The following is a 22,726-nucleotide window of genomic DNA, read 5'->3' as shown; positions in this document are numbered from 1 at the left end:
TCGTAATTTTAACAGCAAAAAATTGACCCTATGCCAAACTTAGTCGCTAATGGCTGGTCTGTAGACTGTTTGGTATGTCATGTTACGTATTTCTTGGTTTTTCTATGTAATGTGTTTTATAGAGAAGTAACATTATTCTTTTTTTTCTGTATGCTTTCAGAACCACAGATCGCTCCATCCATTCCATGGCTGAAGCATACCTTTTCATTTAATCTGAACAGGTATCATTTTGCATTTACACTGCACATCCTTTTTAAACATTTCATAATAATCTAGACTCTCCCTCATTATCCTCTCATTCACCTTGCTGATGTGTTGAGGACTTGATAAAAGAATACATGGTATGTCCATATCTGTTCTGTCTCTACATGAGATGCAGTCTCTTGATGTAAATTTGACAACTCTGCTATTAAATGCAGTGATTAATGTAGGACAGCAACGATTAATCAACTCATCAAGTTAATATCTTAGGGTTCTGTATTGTTTTCTTTTTTTTTTCTTGGGCTTTGTGGAACATTTATGAAAATGTTCCACCATTGATTTAATTTAATGATTATGCAATTCACAATCTGATTAGTCAAATAATTGTTCTAATAGTCTGTGACCAAACAACTATCAAAATAGTAGTTTATTATGGTCAAAGATTTATCAGGTGTGCCAGACTTCAGTTCTTCACTTGTACATTTTGTTCCATATTTTACCTCAAGATATCCCAGAAAGATGAAGCTGAGGAAGAGCTGCAGAGTACCACCATGGCACTCTTCGTCTTCAGGGACAACTCAAGCCTCCTACATCAGCCTCGAGACATCGGGATAATCATTGATGGTGTGGAAGTCCTGAATGAGTTGCCTTCTGTGGCAGCTGGAGTGGCAATGGTCTTTGGACTCTGTTATGCTCTTAATATGGAATATCCACGAGGATTCAGGTTCACCTTTGAGGCTCTTCAAAAGATTATGATGGAGCTTGACTTTAACAAGATGACCTCTAAGATTCGCAAACTTAATTGTGAACTTAACACTGCACAGTAGTGTGTTTGCATGCATGTGTGCATGTGTATGTGCACATGCATGTGCATGTGTGCTTGGTTATTTTGCTTGGTTGGCCTGCAGTGGTATTCTACATTCAAAATTTATAAGAACACCCATTTGAAAGGGAGATTTAAGTTGATTTCATTGATACATGTGTAGATTTTTTTTTTTTTTTTACATTGTACAGGCACAGTGCACATATAAACATTTTTGAGTACTTGCAAATTGGTTTAAAAAGAGTTTTTATAATTGTTTTATGCCAGTTTTAGACAGGTTGCAGGTTTTATACTGGTTTTCAAAAGATTGCAGGTTTTATAAAACAAACATTTCTCTAATCATTTCTGCCGTAGCACTAAATCTGTATATTACTAATCCTCTCTATTGATTATAGTTAAAATGGTTTGGAACAATAAATAATTTTGAAATAATTGGTTGGCCAACTGTCTTGTTTTTTATAGGAAATGCAGAGCATTTTTGAACTGAAATAAAATGAAATGTAAAAAATATAGTTTGAATATATGTAAATCAATTACCTGGCTTCAACACAAACATATTAGTTCATGTTAATTTGGTTCGATGTGAATACATTAGGTTGGTTAAATTTCAATATATTAGCTTGGTTCAATAATTAAAATATGGTTCTATGTAAAAAAATCAATTTGGATCAATGCAAAATTTAACGTTTCAGTCAAGTCTAGTAATATTGTTTATATCAACATAAAAGTATCAGGTCATATCAAGTGACTCAATTTGGATTCTATAAAGCCAAATATTTTGGATGTGACAACTGGACATCATTTTTTTTAATTTGAATAGGGTTATTCTTTTTACAGTGAAGGATGCCGCACGGCCACGGTTTACTTTAGCAGCAGAAAAGGGTCGGGATAATGAGGAGGACTCTGCTGCTGCTGGCCTCTCTGGCCTTTGTTTCTCTCACTTCTGTGGCTGATGGAGCTCCATTGTAAGTAGACCTGCTGTACTTTTACACATTCCCAGTGAGGTTGAATTAATTCATGCAAAACAAAGCCAATGTTATTATCTTGGATGTGTGCAGAAGGTTTAATTGCATTGAATTGAATTGAATCGAATTGAATTTTTGCATGAATATATTATTTTATTTTGCATAGTTTCACATTCTTTTTTAAGCAAGAAGGCATGGGTGGTATTTGAAGGAAAAGGAATGAGGAAAAACTTATGGAAAAAAAATATTATTAATGAAACCACAGTCCAACTAACTTTATTGCTAACTTAATTTTATTTGTTATTTTGTGTAATGAGAAGCTGCAGCCAGGTCTGCAGCTTATGTAACATAAGTCAAGGTAATCTGGTATTTAAAGTGATGACAAGAAGTTGTCCTAAACTTTGTCCAGAGTTTGCACAGTGGTGCATTACGCCAGACAAAGCAAATAGACTCCAGAAGCATGATGAAAAGATGTATTGATTTAGTTTTGGACTTTATTCAAGATAATCAATAGATCACATAATCAAGAAGAGTCACATGGGAAAACAGCCGGTAAATACTTTTTTTGAAAGTATTTGTCCATAAAACCTTTATACAATAAATAAATAGATAAAAATAATAATTCATCTTTAATTTTTAATTAAAAATAATTATTTCAGCAATTATTAATGTTTTTCATACACAGCAAATCCAGCATGTCCAAATTAACACTGTCGGATTTGATTTCAACACTATTAAAGTGTCTATATGGGTCCACACCAGAGAGTGTTAATTTAACTCTTTTTGGAGAGTTGGTACGTTAACTCTGATTTAGTGTTAAACACCAAATCTGTCTGGAGTTGATAATTTAACACTTGGTGTTAAGAGTTTATATATTAACTCTCAAAGAGTATTTTAGTTTAACTACGTAAGAGTTATCTTCTAATTCATTCTAAAAAGCAGGAATTTTACTGTTCTGAACTTCTAGAAATTTCTTTTGGAAATAAACATTTACTAAAAAGATGCAATGGTTTTTGAAAAACATTTATTCTGAACTGTGCACCACAATTTCAAAACATTTTCTGAAAGATGTAACAGTATACATGTTCTCACTTTCATTAGAATTTTGTTTCTCAAAAGGTCTGACATGGTAAATGCAAATAACAGCATTCTCATCACTTATTTCTTCAATACAATATGCATGTCCTTCATTCATCCCTTTGTGGAACTTCAGCGCACTTCTACTCTCCCCCATATTCCATCTTCACAAGCATATCCTGTGCGGAGATCAAATAAAAATTAGTTGACACTAATTAATGGCACAAATAATCCAGTAATCAATTGCAGCACAGTAAAAAAAAAAAAAAAAAAAAAAAAAAAAAAAAGGAATCCTCTTTGAGCCATTACTTGTGTAAAGTATTTTCCCAAAAGACAAGGACACAGGCAACAGGTAATACTGAACTAAATGTGAAACCTCAACCTTTTTCATTTTTACCTAAACCGTGTGCGCAAAACTCTGGAGGGATCTATGCTAACGTAGAATCCAGTCAGGACGTCTGCTACTGCTGTTTGCTCGTGTTTTTTTATTTTTATTTTTATTTTTATTTTTATTTTTATTTTTATTTTTTTTTCATGGGCGATCGGTTTCAGGCTTCAAGTAGCACCATTATACCAACATTTCACATTCTAGACATTGTTTTAGGTGTATTTGACCAAAAGTTTGACTGAAAATTCACATGCAAGCTTTTTTCAAGGCTGTGGTATTTGCCCGCAAACAATACCTTTCAGCTAGCTAAAACAGAATATTATGCTATCACCGAGCAACATGGCTAATGCCTTTCACACAGCTTTGTCTCAACTCCAAAGAGCCACAGAAGTAAAAGCTCATAATAATAATTGAAACAATCTTTGAAAAAATGACTTACCAAGCATGGCAAACAACTCAAATATGTAGAGCAAAATGTTCTGAAACGGCTTCACTTCAGCTTCGATTGGAGCCGTGCTGAGGGCGGAGTCTGTGAATTTACTCTGTTGGTGATTTTGGTGATTTGACCTCTCATCTGAAAAGTTCAGTCACTAATCTTGGTGTTAAACTTGATTCTGCGCTTACTTTTGAAGGTCATGTAAGTGGGGTGGTAAAATCAGCTTTTTATCACCTCAGACGCCTGTCGAAGGTTAAGCCTTTCCTTTCCAAACCCAATTTGGAAACTCTTATTCATGCTTTTATCACCTCACGTCTGGACTATTGTAATTCCCTTTTAATAGGGGTCGGGTCGGGTCGGGCACCTTGTCACGCCTGCAGTTAGTGCAAAACGCGGCGGCGCGATTTTTAACCGGTAGTAGGAAATTCGATCACATCACTCCGGTTCTGGCTTCCTTGCATTGGCTTCCCATTGATTTTAGGGTTCGTTTTAAGGTCCTTTTATTGGTTTTTAAATCTTTAAATGGTCTGGCGCCCGTGTACTTATCTGACTTGCTGAAGCCACATGTTCCTCCTCGCTCGCTCCGTTCAGCTGAGCAGCTGCTGCTGTCGGTCCCTAAGTCGCGGCTGAAATGCAGAGGAGACCGTGCCTTTTCAATTGCGGCTCCGATGCTCTGGAATAACCTTCCCCTCCAAATTAGACAAGCGTCATCAGTGCAGGTCTTTAAGTCCAGATTGAAAACCTATTTTTATTCCCTGGCTTTTAACTCTGTAGGAAACTGACACCTTCTTATTTATTTTATTGTTTGTAATGATTTTATGGTATTTTTAATTTGGTTGTTGTTTTGATCTGTGTTGTTCAGCACTTTGGTCTGCCTGGTGTGTTCTTAAAGTGCTATACAAATAAACAATGATGATGATGATGATGATGGTGTCATAGCCCCTCTAGGAGTTCAGAGTTAAGAGGTCAAGAGTTAATGTTTCCATTGTAACACCTCCAGATTTGACAGAGAAACACTCATTTTTAACACTCGATTTTAACTACTATCATTTTACACCTCAGAGTTACATTAAAAGAATGTGACTCTGCTTAGAGTAAAATTAACTCTACTTTTGCAAGAAGACTATTAATACCAAAACATTTAACACTTTTGAATTTGCTGTGTAGTGTCTAAAATGAACATATAACATAATAAATAAATAATTTATTCTTTAGTCAGTAACAGCATGTGTTTATCTACACAGAGACTAAAATCATTAACATCTTTCTATGTTACCACCACTCTGCAGGCAAGTGATGTCTGCCCCAAACTTGTTGCGGGTGGGAACTGCAGAAAACATCTTTGTGGAGTGTCAAGACTGCACTGGAGGAGACGTTAGGGTTGAAATCAATGTGATGAACCATCCAACCAAAACTAAAAGGCTGGCAACAACATCTGTGACCCTCAACAATGCAAATGACTTTCAGCAGCTTGGGAAAGTAACGGTAAGTTGAATTATTTGTTTACTGTATGATAATATTGTTGTTATTTCTATTTCATTAAATATTCAATTATCATTGAATATGCCATCCAAGTCTTTATAGACTTTTCATACTGGTTTCAGATCCCTGCAGGAGACTTCAGTAAAGATCCCAACGCGAAGCAGTACGTGTACCTACAGGCTCAGTTCCCCGACCGCCTCCTGGAGAAAGTCGTCATGGTTTCCTTCCAGTCTGGTTACATCTTCATTCAGACAGACAAGACCCTTTATACACCAAACAGCAAAGGTGAGTCTACCGCTACCTCATGACTGAGAAACAGCACACACAAGGGTAGTTCTGTGGTGACCCACTAGAGGGCTCCACTCAAACCCAAGCTTAGAGGAGGGGTTTTTGTTGTGTTTGGGTGCGATGTGCTCAGTTGATGTATGGAGGTGAATAAAGCTGGAATGGAAAACTAGAGCTCCCGTGTTGTGTGTTCCATGCTTCCATAGTTCTACCTTTATTTTATTTAATACAGATTCAATATTTTTTCAGGGCCATTCAATAAACTTAATGAAACATGGTGCTGCTACAATAATTTAGTTTTGAGTTTGAGACAAAAAACTGCTTGTTACAGTAATTATGTGGCTATGGCATCACCTCACACAAATTAGAAAGCTGCTTTGTGTAGTCCATGCAGTCCCTTGGAAAAAGGTTTGATAATTATTTTCAGTGAAGATTTGAAAGGAAAAAAATCACATATTTCCCTCAGTTTGACTAAGACACATTTTAAATGAATGACCTTAAATGAAATTACTAAACTGAACTTCTTGATTAAATATTCCTCCCAACATGTATACATCACTGCTCGAGCAGCAAAAATAACATCTTCTCTTCCCTTCAGTTCATTTCAGGATGTTTGCACTGACACCCCAGATGGAGCCTGTAGAGAGAGATGAAGCAGCCCAATCTGATGCTTCCATTGCCATTGAGTTTGTGGTATTGTGTTTTATTCTTCATGGGCTCAGAATTGAAAGTGACATTATGCAAGGAAAACAAATATTTTATTTGCAAAGAAACAAAACAACCAAAATACATCAACTTTGTCTTGAATTTTTTTATATTGTCATTTACATATTAGTTTGGAAACTAATACACTGTCCAAAACCACCACTAGCAATACTAGTGCACTAGCATTGCACTGTTAATAGTGGTTTAGTTTTTTTTCCAGACACCTGAAGGCATTGTTTTACCACTTGATATAGTCGCTCTAAAATCAGGTATTCATTCTGGAGATTTCCAGCTTGGTGAAATTGTTAGGTGAGTATTATTATTATTACTGTGATTATTATTATCATTATTGTGGCATGTGGGGAGTGGCTAGTTATCTCCCATCATGCTTTTCGAATATGTGTTTCTGTTTAAGATGCTCATTGTTTTTTGTTTAAGTTTATGTGACTCTTATCTGTTCGCTTAACTGTTCTTGTTGATGCTGCAGTATAAATTCACTGACAGTTATTGTTGATGGAAAGAATTTAGAACCATGACTCAGTTCAGGCATGTAGTCATTGACCATCTGAAGCACAGTGTAGTATAGCTGAAGTGTCCAATAAAGATCTCCCCCTATCTAATTTTTTTGTAGAACAGCAAGTTTAACTTTTGCATGGGTGCTTTGCTGTTAAGAATACTCAGCTGGCCACATTATTATTATTATTATTATTATTATTAGTGTATATTATGAAGTTTAGTATGTGCTACATTGATTAATTTTACTATATAATCAATCATGCATAACTTATACACTTCCATAATTTGGCAATTGTAGTCTAATTAGATCCTGTGTGTAGAATATAGTCTGCAGTCTGATTAATGTGCTGCCTTCAGTTTTACAAATGCTTGGACTATTTGATTGATCAATATCTCTCTCTCTCGCAATCTGTGTGTGTGTGTGTGTGTGTGTGTGTGTGTGTGTGTGTGTGTGTGTGTGTGTGTGTGTGTGTGTGTGTGTGTGTGTGTGTGTGTGTGTCAGACCTCCTGCTGACCAAAGGGTCGTAAACGCAGGAAGCTTACATCAAAAGCACAAGGATGTGTCTGTGAAAAAAGACTACAGCCCCCCACCTAGAACCTCGAGAATCTGGGGGGAAGGACAGTGGAATTTCTTTCATTAGAGTTAAAACAATGTACAAATGGTAAACATAAAAATGACAAACATTTAACAATTCACTCTAACAGTCATGACTTCTCAAAATGGGCTCATTGAACGCAGCACGGATAAGATCTTGGAGAAGCTTGAGGCTGCTGTGAACACGCAGACTAAGACCTCTGAGCGAAAATTGGATAACATCTTGGAGAAGCTCACAGCGGTTGTGAGTTCTCAGAATTTGCTCTTTGAGAGCAAGATTGATAACATCCTGGAGAAGCTCACGGCTCTCCAATGGGAGATTGAGAGACCAGTGTCGGACTGCTAGAGAGGCTGTGAAATTCACATGCAGTTGTTCGCACTAAAGGAAAAACCACCATCATTTCATGCGGTCTATGGTGTATTGACAGACATGTGCTTTTTGTGCTGGGGTGTTTTTTTTCTGTTCTCAAACTGTTCTCCCATTAGGAGCTCAGTCTGAGTGGAGTTTTTTTCTCCTCCTCTCACCTCATGTTATGTATTTTCATTGTTTTTTCCTATCAGCCTACCTCTGACATGTCTTCCCAATGTGATGTTTGTATAAAGTTTGGTCGGAGGGTTCCTTTGTAAGTGCGCATGCGCCATTAGCGTGCTGCCTGCTGTAACCTATAATTTCCTTCGGGATTAATAAAGTATTTCTGATTCTGATTATTTGTGATCATCTATCATCCACCTGGGCCTTACACAGAGTCTCTGTCGGATTTCTCAGACTTTTATCTGATTTAGTGCTCAGCTCAGATAAAATAATTATTGTGGGTGATTTTAACATCCATGTAGATGCTAAAAATGACAGCCTCAACACAGCATTTAATCTGTTATTTATGAACGCCCGTTTCTGCCACTAAAAAAAAAAGTATCCATATCTCGTAATTTTGAGTTTCGACTTATTAATTCAAAAATTTTTAAATTAATAAATTTTGTTAACTTGAAATTAATTCAGAATTTTGAGAAAAGTAACTCGAAATTTTGAGTTAGCGCTGCCAATCAGTAATCTACGTTAATGATGTAATTTCCTTGCTACCCGGAAGCTGAAGCCCTCAGCTACAAATGCTAAGCTATCAATCAGTATTACAGCCAGTCATGAATCCACAAATTGCTGAGTATTTTCAGCGTGGCTTCACCAATGATGAAATCCTTGTGTTATTAGCTGAATCACATGCCGTTACTATCAGCAAATGTACTCTCGAAAGCTCCAGTTTGTTGCAATCCGGTTTTGAGTGTGCATTCCTCTGCGGCATATCCTTCCGGGTAACAAGAAAATTGCATCATTCACGTAGATTACTGATTGGCAGAGCTAACTTAAAAATTCGGGTTACTTTTCTCAAAATGTCCAGTTAATAAGTTGGATTTTTGAGAAAGATAACTCGAAATTTCAAGCTATGGATTTTTTTTTTTGTGGCGGAAATGGTCTTCCATAGTTGTTAGACTCAATTGGCTTCTCTTGAAATGTAAAAGAACCCACCCACCACTTTAATCGCACTCTAGATCTTGTTTTAAAATATGGCATAGAAACTGAACATTTAACAGTGTTTCCTGAAAACCCTCTTGTCTGATCATTTCCTGATAGCATTTACATTTACAATAATTGATTACATACAGACAATTTAATCTTGTCTGATTACCTTTACATACTGGTGTATATTTTGATTCAAATGAGACAGAACAATAACATGAGTTGTTAAAAAACAGAAAAGAAAAGAATATTCGACAGTATATACTCCATACACTGTAAAACCTAATATTGTGTTTAATTAAAAATATTAAGTAGGCTGAACTCATTTTTTAATCAATTTATTATTAGAAGTAAATTTAAGTAAGTTACCGGTACTTTTTATGCAAAACCGCTGATCAACTCAATTTATTTGTGTTGTCTTAACTTAGAAAAACTAAGTAAGCTGGAAATTTTGCTTCTCAGTGCGGGAGGTAGTGGTGGGCGGATCGATCCAAATATCGATAGTATGGATCCCAAGTCGGGATCGGTATCGGATCGATACTAGCCTGGTTAGATCAATTCTTTACTTTCTAGTTCTGCTTGTTTGCTATGCTGTGCTTTCGGCAAAAACGAAACAGCCAGGTCGCTGGACTCGCCGCTCCTGCGTCAGCGGAGAGCAGGCACGCTTTGCTCCCCCCCCCCCCCCCCCCCCTTATGTTTCGGTGTTGCACTGACACGTCACGTGGCTTAGACACTTTGGGGGTTATTAAGTTGTTTACATATTAATTATATTTTTACCAATTGTTTTTGTTGTTGAGAATTTTTATTGTAATTTTTATATTATAGTTTATCAACAGTATTTGTTTTAATTTGTTTACTGGTTTGCGTGCACTTCAGATTACCAAAGAAAAAAAGATCGCAGGACCATGCAGCCTGCGTGCCGAAGCGGACAGCATGCTGCCCTCAGGCAGGACCCCCGCGCACCTCAACCTCGACCAAGCTGCGTGCTGTCCACCCTTACAGTGATCACCCGGTTGCTGTAACAGTAGCCTACATTCAAAGCCCTCCTGCTGCCAGCTGTACACATCAACACCAAAAACAACAACAGCACAAGCAGCGCACAGGTTTTAAGCCAGTGAGGCATGATTGTAGATGCAGTGAAGGTGAGTCCAGTGGTGGTCCTAGCCTGTTTGGCGCCCTGGGCGAACACTCCCTCTGCCGCTGGGCTCATGTTACTTGAAAATGAACACCACAGCCTTAAAAACCTTATATAAAAATATGTCTGCGAAATTTTCTGTTGATTGTTTGAAATAAAAAAAAAAGTGAGATAAGAGCCAGGCAAAATTTTTCAGGAGGTGCAGCTGTTAGGGGTGGGGTTTGGGGGGTATTTTCAATCCATAGCCACGACTAACTAACTATATATATCATGTTTAACCTGAATGGCAAAAGACCACAGGGGGGTTGAAAATGATATGCCAGGAGTTACCTGTGTATGGGCTCAAAATTTTGTATTTGTAAATCAGGATTTGTATGTGTAAAAAGAATTTGTGTGTGTGTAAAAAAGATTTGTTTGTGGACTTAGCCAAAAAAAAACCCTGCAAGTCACAAGTACGAATTTTGACCCTATTTTTCTTCCTTTTATCTGATTGGTCAATGTCATGTCAATCACAAATGTAACAATCCAATCAGAGAACAGATGTGTTTGGCTGACAGAGGGGCACTTTTTTGCAAAATTTGTACTTGTAAAGATGGCCGCCTGCAGGTTCAAGCTCATTGCATCTCCAACCCACATCCACTGCCACTGTACCTAAGGGAAGTTAAAGACTTTCTTCTGCACTTACATTTGCATCACCTCGATCCATGACAGTCATTCAGGCAGTAATGCCTGGACTGGAAACAAGGCATCCTTAAAATAATACAACATTCCAGCTCCTGTGTTGGAATGAAAAACAAATGCGGTGTTTAAATTAGACTGCATTTGTGACAGAACAATAAATATGTTTTATTTTCATTATATAAGTAAGTACAAAACACACTTGTGGTAGGCCTAAACTTATTTTCAGAATAATTCAATCTGAGACTTTGTTTCATTGTAAGATTATAACAGTGATGGCAATGTAATTGTTTGTTGTTCAAGAGAACAGTGTCCAGTATGTTGGCTGTTAAGCTTTTTTGCATTTGAAAATTAAAGTTGGGCTTATTTTAACATCATTACAAAAAGTGTTGTTAATTATTGTTAATCATATTCAGGTTACCACAAATTGTTTTTTCATTTAGTCGAACTTGAAATGTTTGTCAGTAGGTAAATAATTAGTATTGTACTGTCAGAAATATCAAGTTATTCTTTTTTTTTTTTTTGCCTGTCCCATTTGGTTCTTTAGCCGTCAGAATTGTTGTCTGAAGACCAGCAAGGATACCCAATGGATTTACTTTGCCAAATGGATCATCACGGCCTTGCCGTATTGGTCCATTTGATCAACCTTTGTTGTTATTATTTATTTGATTTTATTTTCAGTTGTTACAGATGGGACAGACATGACTGAGGGATAGGAAAGGGAGAAAGAAAGATGAAGGAAAAGAAAAACAGAAGGGAAGGGGGACAGTGAGAAAGGGCACTTAAAAAGAGAAAGACGAGAAAAAATCTCCTGGATCACCTGTTGAGAGAAAAAGAAGAGAAAACAACCAAAAAAAACAGAGCAACATACTAAACACAACACCAGGACCGCCCGGCCCCACAGGACCCGGGGCAGCCCACCCGACCCCACCGCAGAAGAAACTGTACCCACCCTAACATTCAATCATCTCCCAGACTGCACAAGACAGTAGACACCCAGGTTAAGTTTATTCTCCGTCTGTCCTATGACTCTCCCAAGAATATCAAGTTATTCTTAATACTGCATACTTGCAATGAATAAGTTGCCCTAACTTAGTCATCTTAAGTGAGCTTTAAGAAAAGCGTCTGGACTTCTTTAAGAAGTCCAGACGCTTTTCTTTGCAAGCTCCTTTGACTACGATGACCTGGATGACTGAGAACCTTCACAGACATAAGTAAGCTTTACTTAGTTTTTTTGAGGCAACGAATTTGCATAGTTTTTTTGAGTTCTGGAAACAGGTTTTTACTCTGTACTCACAGTGAATAAGTTGCCCTAACTTAGTCATCTTAAGGAAACTTCACTCAATTTTTTGAGGCAACGAGTTTGCATATTTATTTTGAGTTCTGGAAACTGACAAGGTTGTACAGTGTACCCAAAATGAATAGGTTGCCCTAGCTTAATTATCTTAAGTAAACTTTGCTCAATTTTTTGAGTTCTGGGAACTAATGAGGCTGTACAGTGTACTCAAATTGAGTAAGTTGCCCAGGCTTAATCATCTTAAGTAAAACTTTACCCAATTTTTTTGAGGCACCAAGTTTGCATAGTTTTTACAGATTAGATTAGATTAGATTTTACAGCGTAGTATCAACTGACCATTATATAAATGCCACCACCTTTAAATGATAAGCATTTTGGAGGATCATTAACAGTGCTCTATGCCCTTGGTTAATGTGGCACAGAGAAGTATAAGTTTGTTCTGAGGGTAAAGGCAGGATCCCTTTTGCTTTCTTTTCTTTCCCTGTCATTGAAATCCTAAAATACAAGATCTCATACATTGGCGTCAGGATTTTACTGTAAAAAAAAAATCCCTGCTGCTGAAACTTCAAAAATCCCAGCCAAATACGTCATGTAAAGTTACTCAATATGTTTTGATCAGACCACTTGTCTGATAATTTTTACATACTGGTGGATATGTGGATTCAAAACAGGCAGTACAATAATATGAGCAATAACATGACATTTTATAAAACACAAAAGAATATTTACTAGATCCCGTGAACTAATTACTAAACTGCATGGTAAGACATTATTTAAACATGTAAACCTTTATTGATTTTCCAGTGTTTACTTGTTTCTTTAGAGAAGAGATAATATGTATCAGGACTAAACTGTTTCCCAACCTGCTGCTGGGAAATTGTGTGTACATGTGTTTGGAAAGAGGATGAATAGACATTTTGTGGGAGTGCACTAGGAGGGAGGTTAGTGAATAAAAGAAGGATGCTGCACGGCCACGGTTTACTTTAGCAGCAGAAAAGGGTCGGGATAATGAGGAGAACTCTGCTGCTGCTGGCCTCTCTGGCCTTTGCTTCTCTCACTTCTGTGGCTGATGGAGCTCCATTGTAAGTAGACCTGCTGTACTTTTACACATTCCCAGTGAGGTTGAATTAATTCATGCAAAACAAAGCCAATGTCATTATCTTGGATGTGTGCAGAAGGTTTAATTGCATTGAATTGAATTGAATTGAATTGAATTGAATTGAATTTTTGCATGAATATATTATTTTATTTTGCATAGTTTCACATTCTTTTTTAAGCAAGAAGGCATGGGTGGTATTTGAAGGAAAAGGAATGAGGAAAAACTTATGGAAAAAAATATTAATGAAACCACAGTCCAACTAACTTTATTGCTAACTTTATTTTATTTGTTATTTTGTGTAATGAGAAGCTGCAGCCAGGTCTGCAGCTTATGTAACATAAGTCAAGGTAATCTGGTATTTAAAGTGATGCCAAGAAGTTGTCCTAAACTTTGTCCAGAGTTTGCACAGTGGTGCATTACGCCAGACAAAGCAAATAGAATCCAGAAGCATGATGAAAAGATGTATTGATTTAGTTTTGGACTTTATTCAAGATAATCAATAGATCACTGATTGTGTTTAAAGTCCAGCACATAGCTCATAACCAATCGGAATTTACCCAAAAAACGAACCTTTCCATGGGTTAAAACATCTGATGTTTATAATGACAATCTCTTTATGTTGTCACTGTGGCTCCTTTTCAAGCAACCAGTCATATATTATAGGGAAAAGAACTGTCATTATGATAAAGAAAGAACAACATCAAAGAACAGCATCTAAAGTGTTTTAAACATTGTGAAAGGGTATATTCTAACTCAAGACATGATCTTCTCATGTTAAACAGACCTTAAAGAGGATTACAAAATCTACAATAACTTTATGATATAAAATGGTTTATATTGTCTATGAATAATAATGATGAATCAACAAACTGGCATCAGGCTGCACTGCAATATATAGAGAGTATTCAAAAATGTGAGCTCAGACTTTAGCAAAGAAGCACAAAGATAGCATTTGTCAACCTGGGAATTAAGAATTCCTATGTAACACTCTTACTGAATACTGGCTATTTCCACTTCCTCAAAACCTTGAAAAATATTTTTTAAAAACCCACAAATTAAAAAATAATAATTAAGGGTCACATGGGAAAACAGCCGGTAAATACTTTTTTTTGAAAGTATTTGTTCATAAAACCTTTATACAATAAATAAATAGATAAAAATAATAATTCATTTTTAATTTTTAATTAAAAATAATTATTTCAGCAATTATTAACATGTTTTTCTTAGTGTCTAAAATGAACATATAACATAATAAATAAATAATTTATTCTTTAGTCAATAACAGCATGTGTTTATCTACACAGAGACTAAAATCATTAACATCTTTCTATGTTACCACCACTCTGCAGGCAAGTGATGTCTGCCCCAAACTTGTTGCGGGTGGGAACTGCAGAAAACATCTTTGTGGAGTGTCAAGACTGCACTGGAGGAGACGTTAGGGTTGAAATCAATGTGATGAACCATCCAACCAAAACTAAAAGGCTGGCAACAACATCTGTGACCCTCAACAATGCAAATAACTTTCAGCAGCTTGGGAAAGTAACGGTAAGTTGAATTATTTGTTTACTGCATATAGAATAGAATAGAATTCAACTTTATTGTCATTGCACATGCACAGGTACAGGGCAACGAAATGCAGTTTGCATCCATCCAGAAGTGCTTATGTGACTATCATTGTTATTTCTATTACATTGAAATTCAATTATCATTGAATATGCCATCCAAGTCTTTATAGACTTTTCATACTGGTTTCAGATCCCTGCAGGAGACTTCAGTAAAGATCCCAACGCGAAGCAGTACGTGTACCTACAGGCTCAGTTCCCCGACCGCCTCCTGGAGAAAGTCGTCATGGTTTCCTTCCAGTCTGGTTACATCTTCATTCAGACAGACAAGACCCTTTATACACCAAACAGCAAAGGTGAGTCTACTGCTACCTCATGACTGAGAAACAGCACACACAAGGGTAGTTCTGTGGTGACCCACTAGAGGGCTCCACTCAAACCCAAGCTTAGAGGAGGGGTTTTTGTTGTGTTTGGGTGTGATGTGCTCAGTTGATGTATGGAGGTGAATAAAGCTGGAATGGAAAACTAGAGCTCCCGTGTTGTGTGTTCCATGCTTCCATAGTTCTACCTTTATTTTATTTAATACAGATTCAATATTTTTTCAGGGCCATTCAATAAACTTAATGAAACATGGTGCTGCTACAATAATTTAGAGTTTGTTACAGTAATTATGTGACTATGGCATCACTTTTCACAAATTAGAAAGCTGTTTTGTGTAGTCCATGCAGTCCCATTGAAAAAGGTTAGAACATCTGATAATTTTTTTCAGTGAAGATTTGAAAGGAAAAAAGTCATATATTTCCCTCGGTTTGATTAAGAAATATTTTAAATTTAAATTAGAAAACCAAACTTCTTTATTAAATATTCCTCCCAACATGTATACATCACTGCCCGAGCAGCAAAAATAACATCTTCTCTTCCCTTCAGTTCATTTCAGGATGTTTGCACTGACACCCCAGATGGAGCCTGTAGAGAGGGATGAAGCAGCCCAATCTGATGCTTCCATTGCCATTGAGTTTGTGGTATTGTGTTTTATTCTTCATGGGCTCAGAATTGAAAGTGACATTTTGCAATCAGCCGTAGCAAAACAACGAAAACACAAACTTTTTTTATTAGATTTTTTAAATATTTTCATTTATATCTTAGTTTTGAAAATTTATGTTTTTCCACAGACACCTGAAGGCATTGTTTTACCACTTGACCCAGTCTCTCTAAAATCAGGTATTCATTCTGGAGATTTCCAGCTTGGTGAAATTGTTAGGTGAGTACTATTATTATTATTATTATTATTATTATTATTATTATTATTATTATTATTATTGCTAATAATAATAATAATAATAATAATAATAACAATGTGAATCCTGTGTGTAGAATATACTCTGCAGTCTAATTAATGTGTTACCTTCAGTTTTACAAATTCTTGAATTATTTGTTTGATTAATATCTGTCTCTCTCTCTCTCTGTGTGTGTGTGTGTGTGTGTGTGTGTGTGTGTGTGTGTGTGTGTGTGTGTGTGTGTGTTTAGTACTGGATTGTGGAAAGTGGTGGCAAAATTCCAGAGCAACCCACAGCAAATCTATTCTGCAGAATTTGAGGTCAAAGAGTATGGTGAGCGTCCCATTATCTGTACAGTACCTGCACAACATTTCTTTACTGTTTTTAAATGTGCCATACAAATAGCAATTTGAACTTGACAAAGAAAATATTTTAATCTTGCAGTTCTTCCCAGTTTTGAGGTGAAACTGACACCATTAACACAGTTCTTCCACGTGAACAGCAGAGATTTCACCGTCAGAATCAAAGCTACGTATGTAATTGTTTTGTGGATTTAAGTAGTATATATGTGATCATTTATTGTTACATTTTGACCTGGGTTCGAACTGGTTGTTCACAAGCACATCTTTATTTCATGGTTTAAGGTATCTGTTTGGTCAGGAGGTGGATGGAACAGCCTATGTGGTATTTGGGGTCATCAAAAAGGACCAAAGTAAGCAGAGTTTTCCAGACTCTCTTCAGAGAGTGCCGGTGAGCCCATATTTATACTTAAGATTTAGCCTTTCCATATAAAGCAATGCTGACATAAGAATTTAAATACCTCCTACTATTCAGAAACTGTATTATTGTGCTATAACTGCGGAACATATCTTTACATGAACATCTTTATGTTTCTGAATTAGATTGAAAATGGTGAAGGAGAGGTGACACTGAGGAGGGAAGACATAACAAAAGTTGAGAGGGACATCAACAGCCTTGTAGGGGGCGCCATATTTGTATCTGTCAGTGTGCTGACAGAAAGTGGTAAGAAAGAAAGCCCATCTTTTTGGTCAGATTTTCCTATATGTTAATTTCAATGGTCCATCAGCTTTAGAGATAGTATATGAGTATCAACAAAACAAAAAAAATTAAATTAAAAAAAACATCTGTGTCAGAAATGAGAAATTACTGTTTTTTGTTTTTATTTTCGGTGAAAACAAAGTGAGTAATAGAAAAACAAATGAATTCTGACAAGTTTTTGTGTGTATAATTATTTTCTTGTACCCTGTCACAGGTAGTGAAATGGTGGAGGCCGAGCTGAGAGGTATCCAGATTGTTACATCACCCTATACGATCCACTTTAAAAGAACTCCAAAATATTTCAAGCCAGGAATGTCCTTCGATGTTTCGGTAAAGCACTAATTTACATTTACATAGTCTGATATAATATTACACTTTGAAATCATAATTTTGATATGTCAGTTGTGGTATTTGAAGAAATTATAATTGCTTTAAAAAGTGTTATGATTCAGTTTCTTTTTTCTGATGTCAGATTGAAGTTTTAAATCCTGATGAAACACCAGCAGAAAACGTTCCAGTAGTGATTAATCCTGGGGCAGTCAGGGGACTCACTGCAGCTAACGGCATGGCTCGGCTCACCATCAATACAGAAGGAAATGCAGCCGAGCTGAGAATCAATGTAAGTTTTTTTAAGTTTTCAAAAAGCTTATAACCCCCCCCCCCCCCCCCCAAAAAAAATAACAGAGTATTCCAAAAAAGACAACAAACAAACAAACAACAACAGCACCACCAATAATCTTACAGCACAAATATATATATGTATATATATAGATATCTATATATAGATATAACCTTATGTCTGTTTTTAATATTTGCTCCCTAACAGGTGGGCCAATATAAACAAAACTTTGCATAAACATCAGAATTAGAATCAAAATTACGTTTATTGCCAAGTTTGTTCACAAACAAGGAATTTGTCTCAGTGTCTTGCTGCAAGAAATATCATCCAACACCAATTATTACCATCTGTATGTTTAAAAAAAACTAAACAAACATTTGTTATATATCCATTTGTTATATTTATTATATGTTCATCATCCCTCTGCGGATGGATTGCTTTACACGTCACATTCAGTGTACATTGCATGTGCATAACCTAACTGTCACAAAAACGACCCATTTTGCTACTTCCACTACTATTACTTTTACTACTAGTACTATTACTTCAACTCAAACTACTACTACTACTAATAATAATAATAATAATTACAATAATGACAACATTAAAAATGACTTAATATAATAATAATAATGTAATAATAAAAATAATGTAATAATAATAATAGAGCAGCACAGTGGCTGCCAGAATGCTATTTTGGATTGTTCTGGCCCACTTTAACGCTTGCTCACACAAATGCTGCCCTCAAGCAATAAAGATCATTTTCAACCCCTTTTTACAATAACATAGAAAGAGATTAACACTTGCTTATCACTTAATTTAACTTGTTGCTCATTGGTTATGTATGCTGGGCTTTAATTACAGGTCCTGACTGATCCTTGCACAGTTACACATGAAAGCACATGAATGTTTGTCTTATGCTTAGTATGGCTTATGTGTGTGTGTCTTTAATTACAGGCAGTGACCGATGACAACATTCTTACACCTGATAAACAAGCAAGAGCAGAGATGACAGCAAGACCGTACCAGAGCAAGACCAGGACTTTTATCCACATAGGTGAGAAAAATCTTGAAGAAGCATTGCATCAAGTAAAAGAATAAAGATTGTTACTGTAGGTAGAAGTGGAAGTATACTGTGTGAAACAGGCACTAAAAGATGTGTTCAAACTATAACATTTATTGAAACATATTTGCAGGTGTGGACGCAGCTGAGCTGAAAATATCAGACAATCTAAAAATCAACCTCAATCTCAACCAGCAGCCAAATCAAAATCATGATATCACATATCTGGTGAGAGACGTATTCATTTGTTTTTGTATATATAGCTATTTTTTCTGTGATGCAACGACTGGTCATAGTACATACATGTGAGCTTAAGGTGTTAGGTATTAATGTGTAAATGTGTTTCCCCAGATCCAGAGCAGAGGTCAGCTAGTGAAATACGGCCGTTATAAGACAAGAGGCCAAGTACTGATTTCCCTGATACAACCAATCACCAAAGAAATGCTGCCATCGTTCCGCATCATAGCATACTATCATACAAGTTCAAATGAAGTGGTATCAGACTCTGTTTGGGTGGATGTAAAAGACACCTGCATGGGCACTGTAAGAGACTCAAGAGCTGTGAAAGAGTGAATCTTTACAGCCAAAATGCACAAATGTTACTCATTTCTACAGTAGTACTTATTTTTTTAACATATACAAATTTGCATGTCACCCTCACTTAGCTGAAACTGGAATCCTCACGACCTGCTCCAGCCTATGAGCCTCGCAAGATGTTTGGTCTGAAAGTCACAGGAACTCCAGAGGCCACAGTGGGACTGGTTGCAGTTGACAAAGGTGTCTACGTCCTAAACAACAAGCACCGCCTGACACAGAAAAAGGTCATTTCTCGATTTTTTGCTTTTTATATTTTATAAATTGTTTAGCTTCAGTAAACAAATTGCACATATTGGATTTTGTATTAATTTACATATTGCATACTGTTGAGAAATCAGTTTTACCCCGGTTCTTTTATTCGTCGAAACTTCCAGAGACGGCACCGGAACTCAGTAGTCATTTCACAAAACCTTTATTCATCTTTATTCATCTTCATTTAAGCATGCACTTCTAGAAGGGAAGACGAGGCCGGTTTCCCTCTCCAAATCTTCACCCCTTTGTTAGTTACAGCCAGCTTTATAGAAGTGACCCCATCATAAAACCCCCTACGGTGTGCTGCAAACTCTGTCTGTGTCTATGTGCACGAGCACATGAATGCCTACATGTGCGTTCCCTCGTGTCTATGTGAGTGCTCGTGTGTGACTGTGTGCGCATACCTGTGTGTATGTGTGTGCACATGAGTGAGTGTGCGTGTGGATGTGTGTGCGTGACAGTTAAAACACTGTGGGTGTAGGTAACTCCCTAGAGGTCATAAAACCCCTCTCCCTTACAGACCACAGGTATCCAGTTACAATGTTGAGACCCCCACCCATACATCCTCTGGGGAATTTCCACTCAGCATTAACTCTTCTCTGTTTTACTTTCACAGCTCAAGTGGGGGAGGGGTACCCTACAATCTACTCCTAAGTTCACAACACAATCAGCCTTTATTATATTGAGGGCAGTGTCAGTGTCTCTACAACAGTTCTACGTTCTATGATAACACATTTCTAAACTCTAAATCAGCTAAATATTCTACAATACATACCAAAAACCTGAAACTTGTTATGCTGTTAAAGCATGCTAACCTGTGCCTCAGAACAACTATGCATTAGCTGGGGCACACGACAGGTGGCCCGTAGGTCCCCAGTTTTATTTGTTGCTCTGAGTGTGTGTTCATATGAGATTATTGTGAGATTATTGATTATTGTGAGTCTAAAATTTGAAAAAAAATTAAAATGTGACAGTGAATTCAATGTCATAATATAATCTTTAAGATGTCAATAAGACATTTTTTATTTTTTAGCCCATTTGTTTTTATAGATTTGTGAGCCATATTCGAGTCCTCTTATTGTACGTTTACTGTTCAATTTACATTCTTGTATGTGTTTGTACTTTAACCTGTAGGTGTGGGACATAGTAGAGCAGTATGACACAGGCTGCACACCTGGTGGAGGAAAGGACAGTATGGGTGTCTTCTTTGATGCTGGGCTATTGTTTGAGTCCAACACTGATGCAAAGACCACATATAGACAAGGTGACAATACTTTTCTTTCGGCTTCATTGCTAAACCCTTGAAGAATGTTGGGTTTTCTGCTTCATCACAAACATATTAATAAAGTTGAAATATTATACTTAAAAAAAGGATTATTTCTATCATGTTTGAACAGTCCAACAACAAAGGTTGTGTTATATTCTTTCTATTTTAGTAACATAAAAACCAAATTCAGATTCAGGCTTGTTTGATATGGTATATTTTGTCTGTGTCTCATTTTACAGAAATTAAATGCCAGCCTGCAAACAGAAAGAAACGCAACGCTGCTGTAATGGATGTCAGAAGCAGCTTATGTAAGTATATAAATATTAGGGGTGCAACGATACACAAAATTCACGGTTCGGTTCAGTTCGATACTTTGGTGTCACGGTTCGATATTTTTTCGATACAAAAAAAATGTTCATGCCTTTTTAATTTGTCATTTATTAAAATTATAAATATATATTTTAACTCAAAAGTACAGTTTTTAAATTTAACCCTAACCCTTGTGCGTGTTTTTTATTTTGACAGCGAATGCGCACCTGCGGACCACTTATGTGCAGCCCTGGTTATTTAGCTCGTCATATTGCAGCCACAGAAATTATTTTGTCCATGAAACCATAAAGCTGCACTTTCTTTTTGCCTTATAGTCTGATTTGTCATAACTTCTCCGTTTTGTGGTAAGCTTTTCTTTGGCTGTCACTTCTTCACCCTGACCTGTCTTATTTGGCTCAGCAGAACTGAAATATATATCTGTCTGTGAAGGTTCTCAGTCATCCAGGTCATCGTAGTCAAATATAAATCCTGCTGCTTTTACACGCTCACTCACATAAGCTCAGCGATTCTCTGCGCGATCAACCTCTCACATGTTTAAGCTTGCTGCGGGAGATTTCACTTGTCATGTTTGCATAGTAAGCTAACGATTAATAAGACGATGTCAGAGGAATTGGTGCACAAATTATCATCACTCACAGATCAGTGCTGTCGCTCTCTATACACAGTTCGCGCGATTGCAAAGTGAAAGCAAAAAAACAAGCGCAAATTCAAACGCGACTTCAATATGTCACATATTGACAGTGGCTCACCGATGCCAATGACATAATTACCCAGCTACATTTCTGAAAGAATGCAAAAGCATTGACATATATTTTTCCTTCCTACAATAGCCCGACGGGCAGGGAAGAGATAGATTTTGGTAGCCCGACTGAAAAAATCGCTAGCTCCAGGACGTCGGGCTAGCGATATTGCAAGCCCTGTATCTGATTGAGGAATCATGCATCTTTGGAAAAGAGAGTTTATTACAGAGAAATGTCTCTTTCCAAAATAAAAGCTATACTATCCGCTTCTTCTGGGCTATATTCTCAGCAGCATAAGGAGAATCATGTGCTAACAGCTGTCTAAATGACTCGGCTAAAGTTAGTAACATGCTTGTTGTTTTTGTCTTTGCACTAGGATGATGTAAATGTGCAGTCATATTCGTTGTGTTCCCACTAGTGCTTTCAGGTTAATCTCGTTGAAATGACCTTAACACCACAACACGGCAAATCTCCGTTAACGAGCTACCGCCGATCGCCCCGTGCATGGGGCTAGACGGCCAACACGTTAACGAGCTAACTGCGCTAACACACTAGTTCCCACCCATGTAATTGAGCATTGCATGGCACATCCAACATACTGTTTTACTTTAGTCCATGACTCGCTTACCTTCAGGGTCATACGTCACATGAAAACCAAAATAATTCCAAACGCCAGATCTGAATGAGGGTGGGGGAGGTGCCCTGCGCTCTTCCTTCTGACTATGCTGTCTGTGTTGAGCGCTCAGTGGATCTGCGCTCGACAGTGCA

At 36.9% G+C, this 22,726-nt stretch overlaps 1 protein-coding gene and 1 long non-coding RNA gene across 4 annotated transcripts in view; one reads left to right on the top strand and one right to left on the bottom strand.

Moving 5' to 3' along the window:
* The first annotated feature begins 1,900 nt into the window (after positions 1–1,900).
* Positions 1,901–22,726, top strand: part of LOC146573014 (complement C3-like) — a 33,925-nt gene continuing 13,099 nt past the window's right edge. For 2 of the 3 annotated variants that reach the window (XM_085277520.1, XM_085277521.1), the window contains exons 1-17: positions 13,017–13,175; positions 14,542–14,737; positions 14,948–15,110; positions 15,682–15,776; positions 15,927–16,015; positions 16,282–16,364; positions 16,476–16,563; positions 16,676–16,781; positions 16,934–17,054; positions 17,305–17,420; positions 17,563–17,709; positions 18,667–18,766; positions 18,906–19,000; positions 19,124–19,315; positions 19,438–19,593; positions 20,756–20,885; positions 21,128–21,196. In XM_085277520.1, the coding sequence (XP_085133646.1) occupies positions 13,102–13,175; positions 14,542–14,737; positions 14,948–15,110; positions 15,682–15,776; positions 15,927–16,015; positions 16,282–16,364; positions 16,476–16,563; positions 16,676–16,781; positions 16,934–17,054; positions 17,305–17,420; positions 17,563–17,709; positions 18,667–18,766; positions 18,906–19,000; positions 19,124–19,315; positions 19,438–19,593; positions 20,756–20,885; positions 21,128–21,196 (2,020 nt within the window). In that variant the 5' untranslated portion in view covers positions 13,017–13,101. Of the gene's footprint in view, positions 1,990–13,016; positions 13,176–14,541; positions 14,738–14,947; positions 15,111–15,681; positions 15,777–15,926; positions 16,016–16,281; positions 16,365–16,475; positions 16,564–16,675; positions 16,782–16,933; positions 17,055–17,304; positions 17,421–17,562; positions 17,710–18,666; positions 18,767–18,905; positions 19,001–19,123; positions 19,316–19,437; positions 19,594–20,755; positions 20,886–21,127; positions 21,197–22,726 lie in introns of those variants that run through there. The other variant, XM_085277522.1, reaches the window with a different exon arrangement.
* Positions 2,999–4,771, bottom strand: LOC146573015 (uncharacterized). Its single transcript, XR_014892936.1, has 2 exons — positions 3,894–4,771; positions 2,999–3,245 (listed from the first exon to the last, which is right to left on the bottom strand). It is a non-coding gene; the product is annotated as an uncharacterized LOC146573015 (long non-coding RNA).

This window comes from Mchenga conophoros, linkage group LG6 (assembly GCF_057382185.1).
Source record: "Mchenga conophoros isolate Kocher_MC1m ecotype Shallow Benthic linkage group LG6, M_conophoros_male_GT1.1, whole genome shotgun sequence".
In the NCBI taxonomy this organism is placed as follows: Eukaryota; Metazoa; Chordata; class Actinopteri; order Cichliformes; family Cichlidae; genus Mchenga; species Mchenga conophoros.
This window is presented reverse-complemented; position numbering and strand designations above follow the sequence as displayed.